General features: G+C 36.7%; 1 protein-coding gene across 4 annotated transcripts in view; it reads left to right on the top strand.

The window, feature by feature from the left end:
• acss3 (acyl-CoA synthetase short chain family member 3) overlaps positions 1-20592 on the top strand; it is a 118034-nt gene that overhangs the window by 47347 nt on the left and 50095 nt on the right. For 3 of the 4 annotated variants that reach the window (XM_024288227.2, XM_024288235.2, XM_024288218.2), the window contains 2 exons: positions 15724-15868; positions 18822-19010. In XM_024288227.2, the coding sequence (XP_024143995.1) occupies positions 15746-15868; positions 18822-19010 (312 nt within the window). In that variant the 5' untranslated portion in view covers positions 15724-15745. Of the gene's footprint in view, positions 1-11750; positions 12174-15723; positions 15869-18821; positions 19011-20592 lie in introns of those variants that run through there. The other variant, XM_024288210.2, reaches the window with a different exon arrangement.

Below are 20592 nucleotides of genomic sequence, written 5' to 3'. Positions count from 1 at the left end.
AAAAGTAGTTATTTTTTTGTGTTTTTTTTCCTACCCGGAAGTAAAACGACCAGATTCCTGAGGCTCCGCCTCCCCCGTTTCATGAAGTCATCCCAGAGAAAGCAGTGTATCTGCATTTCTCCCATGAAAGTAAAGCAACGAACACCTGTTTGAGCTGGAATTTATTGAAGACAGGACACAACTGGGAGATATTTGGTATTCTGGATCTAAAATAAAAGTTTTTTTTGTTGATCATCACTAGGTCAGTGGAGAAATTGAGTGTTGGTATTAGACTGGGGGCGGAGCTGGCAGAGCAGACTCTTCCTGGAGTGGGCGGTTCACATCATGCTGACGTCAGCACGTTTCCAACCGCTCGTTTTCGTGGGTATGGGAGGGGCTACAGCAGACAGCGCAGGTTTTTAGAGGATTACTCTTAAATGCATTAATTTTTTGGGGTTCTTTTTAGTGAGGAATGAAAAGTAAAATGCAATTAAAACCTAAAAAAGTAGGATTTTCATGGTAGGGCCCTTCTTAAAGACCCACTCCAGTGACAATTGTTTATCTTTTTTTAGCATGTAGTTTTAGCATGTTTCTGATAATGGAGGACATATATAAATACAGTTAAGATTACATTTACATTACTGAGGATTTATTTAAGCAAATTGCTGTGAATCAGGAGTGGACCAAAAAAATAAATACATAAATAAAAATAAAAAATAAAAAAACGGCTGTTAGATAACTAAACTCACAGTTTGGATCGTATCCCAGTTTTATAGTCATGATTTGGATCATTTTTCAGATCAGTGGAAAATAAAAAAATAGGGCAAAATAGCTACATTAAAGCTATAAATGTTTTATTTTTTATTTTTTACATCATACATTTTTATTTAAAACTTAAGTAGAGTACTTAAAAACACAAATTTCACATCAAACATTGCTCATTGAGGATTATATATAAAACCAAAACACTAAAAACATCCTTGATCTCATGAACTTTCCTTTATCCTCAAGATGTCCATATAAGCAAAAGTGCATCATCACTCAATGCATCTGTGAAGGGGCCACGCTATAAAAAAACAACTTTTTGAGGTTTTAAGTGCATTATACTGTCCATCCCTCACACATTTCTCAGTAATCCTATAAAAATCTGCGCTTTCAGCAAATACACGTACCCATACCCACGAAAACGAGCGGGTTCTCACGTGCTGATGTCACAGAGTGAGACCGCCCCTTTCAGGAAGAGTCTGCTCTGCCAGCTCCGCCCCCAGTCTAACACAAACACCCAATTTCTCCACAGAGCTAGCAGTGATCAGCAAAAAAGGTTGGTTGTATTAAAAATGGATTCAATTTTATAATTACAGGTCATGATTAATTAATCGCACAAGTATCAATTTGGTTTGATTTAGCGGCACCGACTACAAAAGTCTGACTGAAATGCGTTTTGGAAACTCAGTGATAGATTTTGGAAAAGTTTTGGAAAACCATTGCTAAAAAAAACAAAGCACTTATTTAAAGAGACAAGAGTGATGCAAGATTCAAAAATTTATTTCAAATTTACCACTTGGAGCAATTGTTTTAAAAGAAAACTAATTATGTCTTGGTAAAATGTTGGTATCTCTAATTGAACTTTTAGTCATTCAAACTCTTTTATACAGTATGCCCTTATCCATTTTCTTTATCAGATTTTATATTAGGTTTTTAAATTAAAACAAATCCCCTGATTCTTGCATGAATGTGAACAAAGTCAGAAATAATCTTAGAATTTCTAAACACCTCAAAAGTCTGTAAAAACACATTTTCCTCTTGACTGATTCAAACAAGCTTAAAGAAAATCACTACAATCTAAATTCAAAGAAGTACTTTAGAATAATCAGATTCCGTCACGGTAATATTAGGAGAATTAAAATGTGCAGCAGTGCTCAAACTTTAGAGAACCAGGGTGAGTGTGTGCTATGACACGCGTGGTTTTAGGCTGCATCCTCTCTATGCTACACAATCCAGCTGCACTTTAGAGATCCGGTGATTGCATGCATGTTTGCCATTAAGGCAAACGGTGAACTGCTGAGCCATGCAGCCTCTTATCTCCTCTGTTGGCTGCATGCGCCGCGTGCAGCTCGATAAGGACGGAACGGCGCCAGCGAACTGGAGTCGGAGAGCTTAAGGATTAATGTGCGATTTCAAAATGAAGTCTAACCTCTGCTCGGTTACTGTAGCTCTGCTGCCTAATGGCGAGTGCTGCCGCGGCACATTTCAGACAAGGCCCGTCCCCACAGTTGACGGGAGTTGTGCTCAAGCAGAATAGAAGCGTTGGGCCATTCCGTCATCTTCACAGCTGTTCTTAGAAACGACTTTCAACTGAACTTGCAAACCAAAACATGAGCTTATTTTTATCTGTCAGGAATGTGGGAGGCAAAAACCAATCCTCCCTTCACTTTCCCAGCTGCTCGAACATCATGCTTTTACTGTACGCTGCAACCAAACCATATATAAACAGCGTCCATATGTGACAGTGACCGTCCCATCCAGCTGTTTGCAGATGTAAACTGTGGTCCGCTGGAGGGTCGGACGCAGAGGATGAGGGCTTACAGAGCACGCAGAAAGAGGGCACAGTGAGATTACAGGCCGCCCTCCATGCAGGCTTTAATACAGTTTTTTTTAAGAGGTGGGATTATACTGTAGGATTTAAAAGCCTTTAGCCGCAAAGAAATTCTCTCTGAAAGGTCTTCCTGCCTCTCATTGTAGAAGATTCCAGAAGACACAGAGAGGACACACGCAGAGATTAAAGTGTACATAATTGAGGAGTGTTAAATCTATTTATAGACTAAAATCCTTTGAAGAAAACAAGCAAAAATGCTCAAAATCTCACTCAATAACAGCCTAGATAAGCAACAGCTTGAACTGTTAAAGCAAACGCTCCGTTGATTTGACAGAAGATCAACATGTTGGAAAAGTCAGAGTCAGGTTAATGTGGAAATTCCACATTTTTGAAACAAGTCGTAGAGCAAATCAAAAAATGATTGATGTACAAACCTAGAGTAACAATCAGAGAAAGGACGACTGTGATGTGATGAGTGGATCTGTGAGACTGAAGCTTGACTGCACATCTACACAACATAATCAAGAAACAGGACGCTGCTGGGATTACAACTCAAACCTGATGTGAATATGACATCTTTAGTTAGGAAAGAAATGTTTTTCACGTTGACTGTATATGAGAACTGGACCAAGTGAATGTGATATCACCTGTAGAAAATGGCTTATTTCCAGCTCCAAGCAAAGTCTTTTTTTCAATTCAAATAGCACCAGATTGGAGTCCAAATATGTCAGTAAACTGATTGGTTCAAGTTGGTCTGAGTCATTGATTGTATATAGAGGCCTGGACAGAGCGAGTGAGAAGTCACCCTTAGAAAATGGTTCACTTCCAGCTCAAGCTAAAGTCGCTTCAGTAGTCAGTTTTTTCACGATTCAAATACCCCCATGTTGGAGCCAGACTTTGTCTGTAAACTGATTGGTCTGAGTCGGTCATTGACTGTATATAGAGAGCTGGACAGTGAGACATCACCCATAGAAAGTGACTTACTTCCGGTCTCAACCAAATTAAGTCAATTCTGTCGTTATGTTTGCTCTATATGTTGGAACCAGACGTACTCAGTCATCTGTGTCGGTCTAATTCATTGACTGTATATAGAGAACTAGACATAGGGAATGAGACATCACTCATAGAAAGAGACTTACTTCTGGTTCCAACTAAATTAAGTCAATTCAGTCGTTATGTTTGCACTATATGTTGGAACCAGATGTACTCAGTCATCTGTGTCGGTCTAATTCATTGACTGTATATAGAGAACTAGACATAGGGAACAAGACATCACCCATAGAAAGAGATTTACTTCTGGTTCCAACCAAATTAAGTCAATTTAATCGTTTCCGCTGTATGTTGGAACCAGACGTACTCAGTCATCCGTGATTGATCTGTCGGTCTGAATAATGGACTGTATATAGAGAACTGAGCAGAATGAGTTGGAAGTCACAGAATAGAAAGTGACGTACTTCCAGTTCCATTTAAATCAAGTCCATTCAGTCATCATGTTTCCGCCATATGTTGGAACCAGACATACTCAGTCAGACTTGACTGGTCCATGTTGGTCTGCGTCATTGACTGCATAAAAGAGCTGGACAGAACAAGGGAGACGTCACTCATAGACAGTGGCTTACTTCTGGTTCCAATCAAATTAAGTCAATTCAGTCGTCATGCTTACGCTATATCTTGAAACCAAACTTACTCGGTTAGCCGTGATTGATCTGTCTCGGTCTGAGTAAATGACTGTACACAGAGTACTGGACAGAGCAAATGAGACCTCACTCATAGAAAATGGCTTGCTTCAAGTTCCAACCATTTGAAATCAATTTAGTTGTGATTTTCTGCTATTTGTTGGAACCAGCTTCACTCGTTCAGGCGTGATTGGTCCACGTCTGTCTGAGTTATTGACTGTATATAGAGAACTGGACAGAGTGAGTGAGATGCCACCCATAGAAAGTGACTTACTTCCTGTTCCAATTAAATTAGGTCAATTTAGTCAAAATTTTTCCTCTATATGCTGAAACCAGAAGTACTCAGTCAGCTGTGATTGGTCCGTGTTGGTCTGAGTCATTGTCTGTATATAGAGAACTGGACAGAGGGAGTAAAACTCCTCTATGAAAAGTGACTTACTTCCTGTCCAAACAATTGAAGTCAATTAAATTGTCATTTCCCGGCTATATGTTGGAACCAGACGTACTCAGTCAGCCGTGATTGGTCCGTATCGGTCTGAGTCATTGACTGTATATAGAGAACTGGACAGAGTGAGTGAGATGTCACCCATAGAAAGTGGAAAAAAAGAGAAAGTGACTTATCTCTGGTTCCAAACAAATTAAGTAACTTAAGTTGTAATTTTGGTCCGTGTTGATCTACATTTCTATGGCAACCACTCTCTCCAATCAGTAGTGAGCGTGTTAGAAGGCCACACCCCTTCAACTGAAAGCATGAAATGTTCAAATCTTTTGAACATTTGATGCTCTGTACCAAAACAATGAGCTAAATCTCTATTGTTTGTGTTTTTGAATCACACCTTGTGCGTTTGTGCCGCTATGAGGTGAAGTTTTTTTCTTTTTTTATTATACATCATAAACAAAAAAAAACAAGTTAAGATGATTGGACTCAATTCTACAATTGTATCATACAAAAGCAGGTCACCTCTTCATCCGACCTCAGACTTCTTCTCTGCAGTGAGTTTAGCAGATTCCTTTCTTTAATAGATAGCTCCAGTTTCTTTTGTCTAATTTGATTTAGAAAGTGATTTCAAGCAGAACGGTGTCACTGCAGCTTCATTTTGGGTTCTTCAGTTGCAGACTTCACTCTAAAAATAGCTAAATGTCTCTGATGTAATCCCTTCTTAATAAGTCCTTTGCTTCTTTTCTACACACTGCTCTCATAAATCCCCTCATTAATTGAAGTCTAATGAATATTTTGAATGGCACATATTTAACACTATGAATCAGTGGTTCCCAGCCTCATGGCTATGGACCAAATTCTGCTTTTAAGTGTATTACCAGCCCCTCCCATACCCATGAAAACGAGCGGGTCCTCACATGCTGACATCACAAGGTTAGAACCGCCCCCTCCAGGAAGAACTCGCTCCACCCCCAGTCTAACAAAACATCTGCAAAGCTTGCAGATAGAGCTAGCAGTGATCAGCTAGCTTCGCGCGCTCCCCACCCCCCGGCTCGTGTACAGTCGTGCAGACCGACTGTCTGTGTTGTGAGCCCGTTTAGCGATGGTCATTTGGTTTAGCGTTCGATCTTCATGAAGAAACTTCTGGTGAGGAATGTGCACGACATCTTGGGACGGATCCTGAGTGTAGCCAAGAATAACGCAAGCAGATATTGGGAAGACGGCTGGAAAAAGGGAGAAGACTATTTCCTGGTGGAAGAAGGGAAAAGATTATTTCCTGGTGGAGGAAGGGAGCAGACTATTTCCTGGTGGAAGAAGGGAAAAGATTATCTCCTGGTGGAAGAAGGGAGCAGACTATTTCCTGTTGTTGGAATTTAGAAGACTATTTCATTGTGGAGGAAGGGAGAAGACTATGTTCTGGTAGAGGAAAGGGAGCAGACTATTTCCTGTTAGAGGAAGAGAGAAAACTATTTCATTCTGAAGGAAGGGAGAGGACTATTTCCTGGTGGAGAAAGCGAGCAGACTATTTCCTGGTGGAAAAAGCGAGCGAAAAATTGGGAGAAATGGTTTTAACGTCTATTATTGAGCAAGGACACAGAGGTGCGCGTGAAAATGATTTTTGATACAGAGATTAATGATGCTTCAAAGAAAAAGGAAACATTCACAGCCAGTGCAAATCAGAACAATGTTCTCTTCATTTCAATAAATCCTGAAATCTTGATCTGTTGTTGTCTACATTTTTTTGATCAAATTTCACGAAACCTGAACGTACCCATTAGCCATCACCGTTCTGTTTGTTCCAAATTTTAGGAATAAACACCCGTACTGCACTGTATGTACATCAATTAAAAAAAAAAGGTTTTTTTTCATGGTTGACATGCTGATGAAGACGGCTCTAGGATGATGTCATGAAATGGGCGGTACTCTCAAAGGGTGGAAGGCGGGGCCTCAGAGAACAAGTCGTTTTACTTTCAGGTATGAAGAGTTCACAAAAATAACTAATATTTCATAAATAATTTGTGTTTTAGTGCTCCAAAGGTAAAGAAAATCCACCTCACATTTTATTGGTTTCTATATGAAATTTAGTGTACAAATAAAGTTTAAAGCACCTGCAGATATTTTACAGTAGATAAAGATTTTCCCTCAAGTTCTGGGAAACTGGAAGCTTTTGTTTAACGTTAAATTGGTCCGTGGCCTGAATAGGTTGGTGATCACTGGGATTAATGACATTAACTGGACTCATTTAAAACCTCTCTCCAAACAGCTGCACAGGCAAACTCAGTCAAAGATGTAAAACGGGAGTCATTATCTTTGCACTCATTGGATTATAAATCCATATTTTGACGTCGTCGCAGCTTCAGGATGAATCATTTGCAGCGTAAACTTGGGAAATTACCTCTAACTGTTTCTGAAGTGAGGACGGGTGATTTCTGTCTCATAATCTTCAGACTCTCGACGTGAAATGGAGAGGCCAAGACGGAGCAGCTGTTACGAGCCGCTCTGGACTCAGTTTAGGTCTGATTAGCCCGTTCAAGCTGCTGCCACCGTCGTTGGTGCTCCGTGCACGTCCGCTGCCAGGGAGCATAAGATTGATGCATGCCCTGCCAATGGTGTTGGCACTGCTGGGTGGGGGAAAAAAAAAGAAATTATGGCACAATTTAAGGGGAAAAAAATGATGAAGGTGAGTCCTTAAGGAAGAAAAAAATGACAGCAGGTTTTGTTTCCCTGCCAAGGTTTTGATAAACGTCCTAATAGATTGTGCTTTGCTGAAATTTAGAGGACAAGAACTTAAAAAAAGAACAAATAAATGCAATTGCATTATTGACAGAATGATGATTTTCACAAATGAAGAATAATCAGGGTGTTGCACAGCAACCTTCTCCCTGGAGAGCTCCCGATGTTTCCAGAGGAATGCTAGAAGCAGATGATGTAGGCTATCGGATGGACGAGTTGCTCAGCTGCTTTGAAAGGGTCGTGTCGAGATGGGGTCAGCCAGCTGGATTATGGGTATTTACCAGCAGCTTGAATGCCGTCGACACTAGGAGTAATGTGGACTGCACAACAACAACACAGGATGCCAGAAAATGGAGAGTGATCAAAGTTTTACCCTGAAATTCTTATTGATTCTCGAAGCACCAATAAAAAGGGTTGGCAGAAGTGTAATACATGCTACAATAAAGGACCAAAAGGTATTAAAAACAGAACATAAAACAAATCATGCCAAACTGGATTAAAAAGGTTGGTTCAAGAAAACTCATGAATTCACTTTCATTATTTTGAAATGATTCAGTCTAGAAAAGTCAAGGCCCGGGGGCCGGATCCGGCCCTCCAGATCATTTTATTTTATTGTTATTAATGACTCGATGTTACCTTATTTTTAACCTTAATTTTTTACCAAATATATTTTTATGGAGAGTTAAATATTGAAAGTTTTTTAAGGTTCGAGTTGATTTATTCTGGAATAATATTCCTGCCTTTTTATTATTCATAAATATGTTATAAAGTTACAGTTTTAAAGTTTTAAAGGTTGTCATTCTGATAGCTTTTTGGACTAAGATTTTTTTAAGCTATTTTGGAGTTTAGCTAAAATTTCAGTTACATGCCAGCTGTTTTGGCTAATTTAGGCTTATTTCCGTTTTTTGGCTATTTTGGATTTAGCCAAAATTTCAGCTACATGATAGCTTTTTTGGCTAATTTGTTTCTTTTTTCATTTTTTAGGCTGTTATTGAAGTTTAGCTAATATTTCAGCCACACGTTAGCTTTTTTGGCTAATTTGTTTCTTTTTTTTAACCATTTTTTACGCTGTTTTTGGAGTTTAGTTAATATTTCAGCTACATGCTAGCTGTTATGGCTAACTGTTTTTTTTTGTTTTAGTTTTTTAGGCTAATGTGGCATTTAGCTAATGTTAGCTGGCAATCAGCTTCAGCATTTCCAGCTATCAGCTTCAGTGATTTTAACTATCAATTTCAGCATCTTCATCTGCCAAATTCAGCTTACATCATTCACACTAGCATTATCGCAGGTAATGCTATATATCTAGTTCATAATTATGTTAAATCATTATTTTTTTAAAGTCTTAAAAATTTAGTTTTAAAGTGTTCAATAAATGTTTTTTCCTGTTCGGTCCGTGGCCGAAGATGTGTTTTGGATTTCGACCCCTGTGTGATTTGAGTTTGACACCCTTGGTCTAGAAGGAAACAAAAATAGTGATTATATCAAATGTTCCTCTTAAGCTTTTGAACCACAAGCAGATTCTGTTCTGTTGACCTCAAAATACCTGAGCAGATTTAAGCAGACCGGAGAGACGGTGAGAGACGTAATCATTTAACTTTAGAGAACTCACAGGAGTCAAATTTTGGCACATTGATTTATTTATGTTGATTGCAATTGCAATTTCTGAGAAATTTTGTTATTGTCGGATTTGAAAAAATATATAAATATTGCGACATAAAAAAATATTAATCCATTTTCATTACACTTATCAAGTGTGACCTGTCTATCGTGTTTCATTTTTTCCACTTTTACTCCCAGTTTTGTCACTATGGTGTTAAAAAATGTGTATAAAAATAAAAGCCCACTGAAAATTCTATCCAAATGTTACTTTGTCCTAAAAATACATCTTCGGTTTATAAGTTATAAGGAACAAATAAATTAATAAACATGAGAGACATCCAAATTTTCATAGCCTTTATGGACTTTGAAAGCAGCTTTGCTCATTTGAGTAGTTTATAATTTCAATAACACATAGATAGAACATGAAGCCATCATCAAGTAAAGAATATATCCAAAAAATAAAAAATGAATAATCCTGAAGAAGGCAACTACAAATGAAACAGAAATGGGCCTAATATTAAACCTTGAGGCACACCACGTTTCTCTATCAACAACAGCAATGTTTCTGTTGGCCCTAAAATCACCATCCCAACCCAACTATTTTCTTCAACAATTTCAAATTCCACTGATCTGGTAAAGACTTTTAGACCTGGGAAGAGCATTTTCCAAAGATAAATAACAGTTTTGTTTGATACAGATCAATAAAAGTTACACACAAAGCTGAGAGAAAAATCAATTTCCCTCCAGACCAAATGTACAGAGAGAGCAGGTTTATGTATTGTGTAATAGTTTATATTCAGACTCTTGTTGCGTCACCGGGTGATATAAAATCTGATTTTTGTCAGTCCACTGCACAGGCAATTTCCTGTGGTACTTTCAGTGTAAAGGCCGTTCACAGGCATGCACTGGAATCACCGATAATCGTTGACCTGAAACGAACTGACGTGACGTTATTGGCTTTGGAGTTAACAAGTCCGTATGCTTTCCATTCCTTTAACAAGAAAAAGTCTTCATAAACAAACAAATATGTCTTTAAAAGTTCAAATCTAAAACAGAATAGTTAATTACCATGTAAATAAAATGTGTCAAAGTCAAGGCCTGGTTCCCACTTGGACGTCATTTTTTATGTGTCTTTGTTGGAATACAAAAAAAGGACAATGTGGTCACTGAAGTATTTTAACATTAAAGAAATGCCCTGGACCTTAAACGTGTCCCGTCCAGACTCAGGGCTTGCAGAGGAACTGAACAGCTAAAAAACGTCAGGGCTGCTCCACTCACCCTTGGACTAAAGGACATTGAGTGTGTTCTACAGTCAGCGAACCCTATAGGCCACTGGCCCGGATGGTGTACCAAGGAAATTACTGAAGGTCTGTGCTCCCCAACAAGCTCAGATCTTTATATCTTCAACTTGTCTCTAACACAAGCCAGCATCCCACTCTGCCTGAAGACGTCAACCGTCATCCAGATAACCAAAAAGCCTTGAACAGCCCAACTCAATGACTATTGACCAGTAGCACTGACCCCCATCATTGAAGAACGCCTGGAAAGACTGGTTCTCCGACACATCAAGGCCTCCCCCATACCCTAGACCAGGGGTCCCCAAACTACGGCCCGCGGGCCGGATCACACACACACACTACTTTTTATTCCACCCTTCTCCAGTTTGAACTATGATGGGAGAGGGTAGACTATTTATTGGTTTAATTGTGTGAATGCTGTAAAGCATTCACACTATAGTGATTCACTTTTTCCTTAATTCTTTATTATTTTTGTTTTCTTTCGTGCGTTTTTTGGGCGTGCATAACTCTTCAGCTTTTTAGCTCATTCAGCAATTAAAATATTCAATTCTTTTTAGACTAGCTTTTTTGACTGTTTTGACATTTATAAAGGATTTCTAGGCTATTTTGGAGTTTAGCTAATATGTTAGCCACAGGCAAGCTATTTGGCTAATTTAGGCTTTTTTCAGTTTATTTTAGTCCATTTTGGCATCTAGCTTATATTTCAGTTACATTCTAGCTTTTTTGTTGCTAATTTAGACTTTTTTCAGTTTTTAGGCTAATTTGGAGTTTAGCTAATATTTTACCTTTATGCTAGGCATTTTGGCTAATTTAGGCTTTTTTTCAGTTTCTTTTAGTCCATTTTGGCAGTTAGCTTATATTTCAGTTACATGCTAGCTTTTTTTTTTACTAATTAAGGATTTTTTTTCATTTTTCTAGGCTAATTTGGAGTTTAGCTTATATTTCTGCTACATGCTAGCTGTTTTGACTAATTTAGGCTTTTTCAGTTTTTAGGCTAGTTTGAAGTTTAGCTAATATTTTAGCCTTATGCTCATTTATTTAACATTTTTACCATACTAATTTACCAATTAGCTAATTTTTCAGATACATGTTTTGGCTAATTTAGAATTATTTGCAGTTCTTTAAGCTAATTTGACATTTCACTAATATTTTAGCTAGCTGTTAGCTAAAGCCACTTCAGCTATTAACTTCATTTTCAGCTTTTAGCACTAGCATGTTTAGCGACCACATTCCGCTTACAGCAGTCACACAAGCATTATATTTATCTAGTTTTAAAATGGGGATCAGATCTTTTTGTTTTTGTTTATCTAGTAGATTCGCGTTTATTCATGATTTCTGCAAGTTTCTCAGACCCACTCATGACTCGTGCATCCATGCCCCCTTCATGACCCACAGACACCGGGTCATTTCCTCTGACCACATCAACTCCTGCTGCAGACTTCTTCCCGGTCCACAGTCCACATTCCTGCAGGAGGCAGTGAGAGTTTTTCTGCCCCTTTAAGGGGCCTCAGGTGACGCCGCCTTCAGCCGCGCGGGGAAACTTCTGTCTTTGCAGAAGGAAGTTACTTTTCCCGGATAAACACAGCCGCGATGCAGCTCCGAATAAAGCAGCTGGTGCGCCTGCAGAGGGTCCTCGGGAGGTGGTCCCGCTGCGGAACTGCAACAGCGAGCGCGCACGAGCGCGCGGCAGCGCAGAGCTGCAGGTTTTACGCGTCCGACTGCGCATACAGCCGAGCGTTCGCAGCAGCCAGAGACCAGCCCGAAGTGTTCTGGGGGGAGAGGGGGCTGGAGATAGACTGGTTCCAACCGTGGACTAAAACGTTGCACGTTGAGGACCCGGTGTTCCCAAACTGGTAGGTTCTCTGCTCCAGTGACGCTCATGGGAAACACCCGCGGGCCAGAAAAAGAGAAAAAAAAACTAAATTGTAATCAAACAAAATGTTCAAATCCATTAATTTTTTTAATGCGAGTTTTCAAACTGCAGAAAGGTTTTCCAAGCATCCTGAAGATCCTGTTCTTGTGAAAAAACAAAACAAAACAGGATTTTAATGTTTTTAAGCAGACATCTAACATTTTCCCTCACTTTAACTTTCAATACATAATATTTTCTTATCTAAAGTCAAATCAAATATGTTTTTAGTTGTTGTTCAACCTGTTTTTTTTCCTTTTTCTGAGATTTTTCCTGGAATTTCTGCTAGACATGTATATTTAATACATTTTTTCACCCCAAAAATGAAAATGAATCAACTTAAACCTTAGTTTTCAATATTTTACTCTCCAATATAAATTTTATCACATTTAAACATTTTAGAAATAAGCTAAAAAAAAAACAGTAAAAAAGTTTTGCTTTTACGCCATTTTATATGAAAAACTACACTTATAAATATAAATATCCCAAAAGATTTTGATCTTCATAAAATATATCCTGTGAAAAGGCTGTCGAACAAAATAATCAAAGCCTGAATATTAAAATAAAATTTGTTCTTTTTAGCAAAACCAAATTGAATAATTCTGTTTCTTGTTTTGTTTCCTGGCTGTTTTCCTCAGTTTTGTCCTTAATTATTGTATCCGCTTATGTTTATTTCTTTCACCATGAGAGTGAGGATGATGACATCCCTGTGATGTAAATCGCTGTGTTGTAATAAGAAAGCCATAAAATATTATAACTGATCTCTCATATTGTAGCATTGCTTCAATGTGTTACCAGCATAAGATAATGTAGGTCTGTCAATAACAATAATATAAAATGATCTGGAGGGCCGAATATAATTAATTACTCAGAGGGCCGGATCCGGCCCTCGGGCCTTGACTTTGACACATGTTCTAGGGGTACAGAATTGACAGAAAGACGAAAACCACAGTTCTTGGTTTAAAAGTGAACCGATACAGTATGAAAGTGATTTGTTTTATGTCAAACGTGTTGTATTTATTATTTATTGCTTTATTACATCATATCAGGCTTAATATGAGCAAACTGAAAGGTTTTTCTTAAGTGTTACTTGATTATTGGGAACACTAACTTAAGGTTTTTTCTGAATTTTGTGTTTTTATTTTTTGTTGTTGTTTAGTAATACAATAATCATGATTCTAATCGAAAACAAAACCATATTTTAATACACTATTTTTCATTTAATTGAAATTATTGCCCTAATTCTATTTTATGTTTATCTAGTAATTAAAAAGGAAAAATTCAAAAAAAAAAACAAAAAAGGAAAAAAACATTCACTGTGATTAAAAACAATTGAGATTTTGAGGTTCATGTCACATTCGCCGCTTTTAAGAAAAATATTGAGATTGGTATCGATATTTGATCGGTAGTACTTGGCGATATGACGGTTCGTATCATGTGGGCGATAGGAAAGTGTCTATTGTGCCATTTCTCTTCTATTGTTTCTATCTTTTTTATTTTTATTGCTGTACTTTTGTGCAAAAATGTGTTTTAACTTGAAACTGTTTTGCAATTTATAAAATGTTTCTCATTTGTGACAATTCAGTTAAATGTTACTTAAAGTCAGAAAAGTAAGTAATGACATTTTTTACCAGACAACAACTAAAAATCATGTTGATTTATATTGTTATTGTGATATAAAATAATGTATATCCTGATATACAATTTTTCCCATCTCGCCCAGAACTATTGACCTGTATCGGATCGGTATCGGATCGATAATGCTCAGTACAGCCCAACTCTATTTCCTGTATTTGTCCTGCAGCTCCCAGCAGGAGATTAAAAGCTAAAAGCTTTTGCTCTGTGGTCCACAGAGATGGAATTTAGCTAATCAGCTAAATTAAGCTAATCTATAATTCATTAAAGAAATGCTAAAAAAAAAACCAACATTTTCTCCAGTTTCTTATGCATTAAATAGATCAACCTTTGACCATTTCAGCTCCTAACTTGGAATTTTTTGATTCTAACTCAGTTATTTGCTTATATACACATTTGAACTCTTTGACACTTGAGATGTTAAACGCTAAAACACAAAATCTTTAACGTACACGCCGCTTTTCTCCTTCAGAATCTACTGGAATTATGTTGATCACCTTAACTAAACAATTACAGTAAGCTCTGGTGTTAAAGGGTTAACAAGGTGATTTAGAAAAAATGACTAACTATAAATATTGACACAATAACCAGTAAGTATAATAATTAATATTTAGAGCTGAATTCCTGTCATCAGTAAAAATCAATAATTCCTGTTGTTGAGGATTCTTGCAGCTTCAATGCTGTCCCATACCATTATACTCCTACTTCCTTGTTTTACTGTTTTTTCTGATAGTTTAAGCACTTTTTTTGCTTTCTACATCTGTCACAAAAATAGCAGATATTGTTGTTTATTTTTTACCAGACAAAATCAGAAACTTTGAGAATTCCTTTCTGATGTTTGTATAGGAAAGATGGATGTAATCACACTGATACCAGCTGTGATCATATAAATCCTAAACCATTTTTTTGTTGTAAACAATATTTTCTCTAAAAATAAAAAATATATAATTAAATGAAAAATAAATAAAATTAAAAAATATCAAAAATAACAAAAAAGTTTTTTTTTTTTATTCATGAAATTTAGAAGTTCTCGCGAGAACCATCTAATGATAGATGTGAACATGTTGAGCCTCACGGTTGTTGTTACATAACAAAAAAAAAATATATTAAAAAAAAACCTTCTGAAATTACCACAAGAAATTTATTATTTATTTGGTTAAAAGCAAGTTTTATGTGAGATTCAGTCATGGTGCTCACTGTATTTTCTGGATTATAAGTCATAGTAGCAAAAAAAGTCTAATCAAGAAAAAGAAAACCATATATTTATAAGTCACCCTGGAGTATAAGTTGCACTTTTATATTTGACATGGCAAAAAATAAAAACAATAATAAATTAGAACTATGAAAAATTAGAAAAAAATCAGAAAAAGGCAAAATTTGAGAGGAAAACAATCAGATTCTAATACATGTTTGTTTTTTACAGCACCTCTTCTTCTGGCACTGTCAGAGGAGAATACACCGCCCCCTAGTGGTTGTTAGTGGAAACAACCGCTAAAGGGCAACCGGTTGCTAATGGAAAAATCATGAATATATGAGCCTATTTATGTAAAAAAAAAAATAAAAATAAAAAGTCGCTTCTAACTATGGTTAAACCACGACAAAAACAGGGAATTATACTCCGGAAAATACAGTAATGTTCTGATAATTAAAAATAGATATTTTTCAATTTATTTGATATTTGAAATGTGTATTGATATTCAGATAGATCTTTTAAGCCACAATCTTAAAAAAAAAAGTGATATATCGTGATACGTATCGTGTCGCTTTACTCTTGCCACTACACACCCCTATAAGTAGTAGAACTGTAGGTTTGTCTGCTGCCTGTTCAAATAAAACCGTGTGTGTGTTTCCTGTGTCAGGTTTGTGGGAGGAAAGCTGAACATGTGCTACAATGCTGTGGATCGGCATGTAGAAAGCGGCCGTGGAGAACAGCCCGCCATCATCCACGACAGCCCGGTGACTGGAACTAAAAAGATCATCACTTTTAGGGAACTCCAAGCCGAGGTAAAACACTGGAGTCACTGGGACGTCACTGGGACACTTAGACGGATGGAACGAGTCAAATATGACAGAAAGCTACTTTAAAAGAAGAGAACGATGAAAAAAAATTTGCAGAATAGATAAATAAGAATAAAAAATTCCCAGCAAAAGGTTTATTTTCTACGGAAGCCAAAAATGGCCTTCCCTACCTTTTTTTTCTCGTAATAATCACATTATCTCATTATCATGAGAAAATTTGTTTTTTTTGTTATAAAAAAAAACCCCAAATCCAAAGTACCATGCAGTCCTTCCCACCTGCACCTCTCATGCATAATTCTGTAACCATGTCGACGGCCTGATCCCCTCGTCTGCAGCTGAACTGCAGCCGCCTGCGCAGATGCAGCCGCGCCAACCTCCTCCTCAAATGACTAATTTGAACGTCGTTTATAACCCAACATCAACACAATTTCCTCGATTAAATTGATCAACTATAATTTGATCAGTTTTTTGGTATTCATCATTTTCTGCTTTGTTGAAAAATGACTAGGGCTGTGAAAGTTAACGCAATAATGTACGCGATTAATTAAAAATGAGTTAATGCGTTAATATTCATTAATGCAAATTAATCGCACCACACAGAGCGGAGGTTCAGGCTTCCATAGCGTGCGACACTTCGTCAGGTATTTTCTCACTTATACCATTGTTATCTATAAAATAAGTAAATATTTAATCAGTTTTAGTACTTTAATCTTGTTACTTTTTTAACTTAGATCGATTTTTCACTAAAAGTGGACTATTTCATCCACGTTCCAGCCAACCCGTCGCTGAGATTCTACTTTCTTGGAGTAAAACTGCAGACATAGAAGTCTGTAGAGTTCTGCTTATCTTACTTTTGATGTGTTTTGAACACAAATTACATTTCTGGGTTAACACTTGATTAATTAAAAAATATAAGACAATAAAAATGAAAAAAACATTTTCTCTCTGGCCTGTTTTTGTTCAAACAAAAATTTACCTTGGAAAACATTGTGATTAATCGTGATTAATCGCAACATAAAAGTTTGATTAATCTGAGTTTTTTCTTTTTTTCGATTGACTGCACTAATTAAAAATAGATGTTCTAAATGTGTTTTGTGTGATTTCATGTTGTGATTATTTGCAGATAAGTGGATACCAAATAATGTAATAAGAAATTGCGATTAATCGCGATTAATTTTTCTCCAGGTATGCGATTAATTAGTTTCCTTTTTTTTAAAATTGATTCCCATCCCTAAAAATGACTAAAGTACCGTAGCGGACTGAGCTGGGCGGGGTGGCTGTTTGGGTTCCGCTAATGTCCAGAGCTCAGTGAACGCACCACGCAGAGACCTTTGTTAGGGTTCAGTCATTCAACCTGTTGTTGACTACAAATGGCAACTTTTTTTGCTGTTTTTGAGTTGGTGTAAGCTCTTCGCCAACCACCTAAAATAACTAAAAAATAAACAGGCTTGAAACAGATTACGTCTCGTCATCTCAGTGCGGGAGAGGGAGAGAGGGACGCTTCAATAGATTCTTCTTTATCTCATTATCGCGACAAGACGGAATTTATTTTTCTTGGGGTACCGAAATAGACGATGTTACAAGAAAATATAAAAAAAAGAAAAAAGTTGAGTTTTCTGTTTCCAAATGTTCCCTTTTAACATTTCTCAAAAGCAAAAAAAAGAAAAAGTTACAGTTATTTATGAAAGGGATAATGCCCTTTGAAATGTGCATTATCAGAAATTAATGCGGAAGCAACCGTCCTCCGCTTTAGGCTTCTTATAATGCACACTTCAAAGGACATTATCCTGCTTATACTAGAATTACTTACAAAATAAATACATAATCAATCAATTTTTAGAACTTCATTCTTGTTATTTTTTGGTTTAGATGACTTTTTCACAAAAAAGTGGACTATTTGATAGGTGCTGTGGCGCATTTTAATGGTAACCAAATAACCCAGATTAATTGCAACCATAAATTAAAGTGTTATAAAAGCGAAATAAAGCATCAGATCAGAGAGACAGTTCACCTCTTACCGCTTGTTTTTGTCAAGAAGATTAAAAAAAGTTTGCTTTAAAAAAGCCTGCGCAGTGATGCAGAAACTCCAGGCTGTGTGACCGGAACTTCTTTTTTCAAGGTGTGCATCCACAACCAACATCCAATCAGAGTCAAGCGTGGTATAAGAACTCACACCTGCACACAGTTTACACATTTACAACGGCGTGCAATCAAATATGGGACAAAGCTATCAGAGATGGAAGTTGAAGGGATTCTGTTTGTTTTATTATTGATAGAGGAGCTGTGTAATAACGTTTCTGTAGACGAGGAAGCAGAAAGCATGTCAGAAATACATAATGGTGACACTGCTCTGCTTGTGCTCACAAACGTCTCTCAGTTTAATTAGTAGCCTGGAGGTTGTGAAGAAGAGCTGGGAAACAGGCAGGGTGGTAGATCTGAGGAGGCTGGACCGCCCTGCTGTGGAGAATTCAATGTATCCTCTTTAAGATTATATCATCTAGTCATGTTTTATGAGAAAGTTTCAAAATATTGATCAAATTGTGGCATTTTGTCTAATAATGGAGGATATTTATGAAGAAAATTAAGTTTAAAATTGTTTTTCTTTATCACTAATGAAGGGTTGGGGTTGTGAGGGGCTATAAGCTAGCGGGAGGGAGTGTAAACAGATGGATGATGGGAAATGGGGCGGGCTTATACAGGGCCAACAATTCCCCCCACAATTCAGAGGTGAATTTTTTATTGAACTTCTGCCGCTCTGCAGAAACTATGTCCTAGAAAACAGCTGATTTTTTATTTTTATTTTTGGCAAACACTTTGGAAGACTTTTACAATAGATCTGAAGATGATCAGATTGGTAAAATGAAGAGTTTTGGCTCATTTTTAAGCTTGTGTGAGTTCTGGTCTGGATTCAGCATCGCTCTCCTGCTTCATCCTCCAGGTCTCCAAGCTAGCTGGAGTCCTCGTCAGGAATGGGGTCCGCCAAGGAGACCTGGTTGTCATCTACATGCCCATGGTACCAGAAGCCATGATCACCATGTTGGCCTGTGCTCGGATCGGTGCCCCGCACAGCCTCATCTTCGGCGGCTTCGCTTCCAAAGAGCTTTCTGTCCGTATCGATCACGCCAAAGTAAGGATTCTCCTAATATTTTTAAATACATATGGCAAATTGAACCCATTGGTATCAAATGGGAAAGATGCATTTCCAAGATTTCTGTTTTCTACCATGTAGTTCATCATAATTCCACTAGGGGCTGTAGAGGGACTCATTTCAAAATGGCCGCTTTCACGAAATCTCAAAAACACATTTTTGGCGGGAAAGGTTTTGCTAATTATCCAGACTTTATGGTGAGAAATATGATAGGTTTATTAGTGCTGACATAAAAAAATAAAATGTGAATAAAATCGTAAAATTATGAGAAAAACTTAGTAAATCACAACAAGAAAGTCAACATTTGACAAGAATAAAAATTTTGCAAGATTGTAAATGTGTAATTTCAAAAATAAAAAAAATGAAAAGTGAAAAGTTTGAATTTTTCTAAAATAAGTTTGTAAATTTACAAAAAATTAAGGTGAGATTCTTGAGCAGTTTTCTGCAGCATAAATGAAATTCGATTGTCTTTTTTGAAACATTTTAAAGGCTAAATGTAACATTTTGTTTTTTAAAAAACAGTTTTCCCCAGTAAAATTATATAATTTTTAGAAGTATAAATTGACAACTTTATTCTCGTAAATTGCAGATTTTTTCCTCAATTTATACATCAAATTTAGATTTTTAAAAAAATATAATTTATGAATTTATCCTCATCTGTTAGTTTAATTATCTTTATTTATGGTGGCCCTAAAACTGTGTCGCAAATATTAATTCATCTATTGTTATTCACAGACAATAGCCACATTTTTTATTGTCAACGAATTGTTTACAGTCACAATTTATCAGCTTTTAATAATTATTTGTCTATAAAAAAATGTCAGTTTTTTTTCTTGTCATTTTAAATTATTATGATGACCACCAGCCTGAAAGTCATTTTTTTGATCGCAAAGCACATTTTGGAGGCGGTATAGCTCTTCCCTTCCTCAACCATAGAAGAAGAAGACAGATATAAACTTGCCCTAGCACCTGAGCATCCCGCCATCTTGGCGTCTTCCTCATTGCCCTCGACATCTTTCGTCGAAGAGAATGGGTGTAATGTTCATGCAGAATAACATTGGATTTTATATTTATAGACTAAAAATTAGCCGAATGCGCAGCGCTAGTCACGAGAAGTAGACGATCTTCAAAATAAAGTGTCAGTGAAGCTTCCCATTTTCAAAGTAAAAGCAGGTATAAAAAATTGCACCTTATAACAATAATTGTTGACTAATCACCTACCCAAAAAAATAATCAGTGACTTATCTACTACTAAATTAATCGTTAGTGATATTTCTAATCAAAAGAGTGCAAAATTTATTGCTAATTAATTCTTTATAATACAGTTAAAGCATGTTAAAATATATGTATCAAATTTGTGACACTGGATATAAAAGGTGCTTTTTTCATGCTTGATAATATTTTTGCATCTTTAGCTAATATTTTAAACAAAACATTTCTAAATCATCCAACAGATCATAGTTGGATAGAAAAATATTTCAAATTTTTATTGTAAATGTCATGAAAGGGGTTGAAAAACATCTTAATTAAGATAATTTCTTTGAGGTAGTAGTGGGCTTTA

The sequence above is a fragment of the Oryzias melastigma genome, linkage group LG23 (assembly GCF_002922805.2).
Source record: "Oryzias melastigma strain HK-1 linkage group LG23, ASM292280v2, whole genome shotgun sequence".
Lineage (NCBI taxonomy): Eukaryota > Metazoa > Chordata > Actinopteri > Beloniformes > Adrianichthyidae > Oryzias > Oryzias melastigma.
The sequence above is the reverse complement of the archived record's forward strand: the minus strand, read 5'-3'. Positions and strand labels throughout refer to the sequence as shown.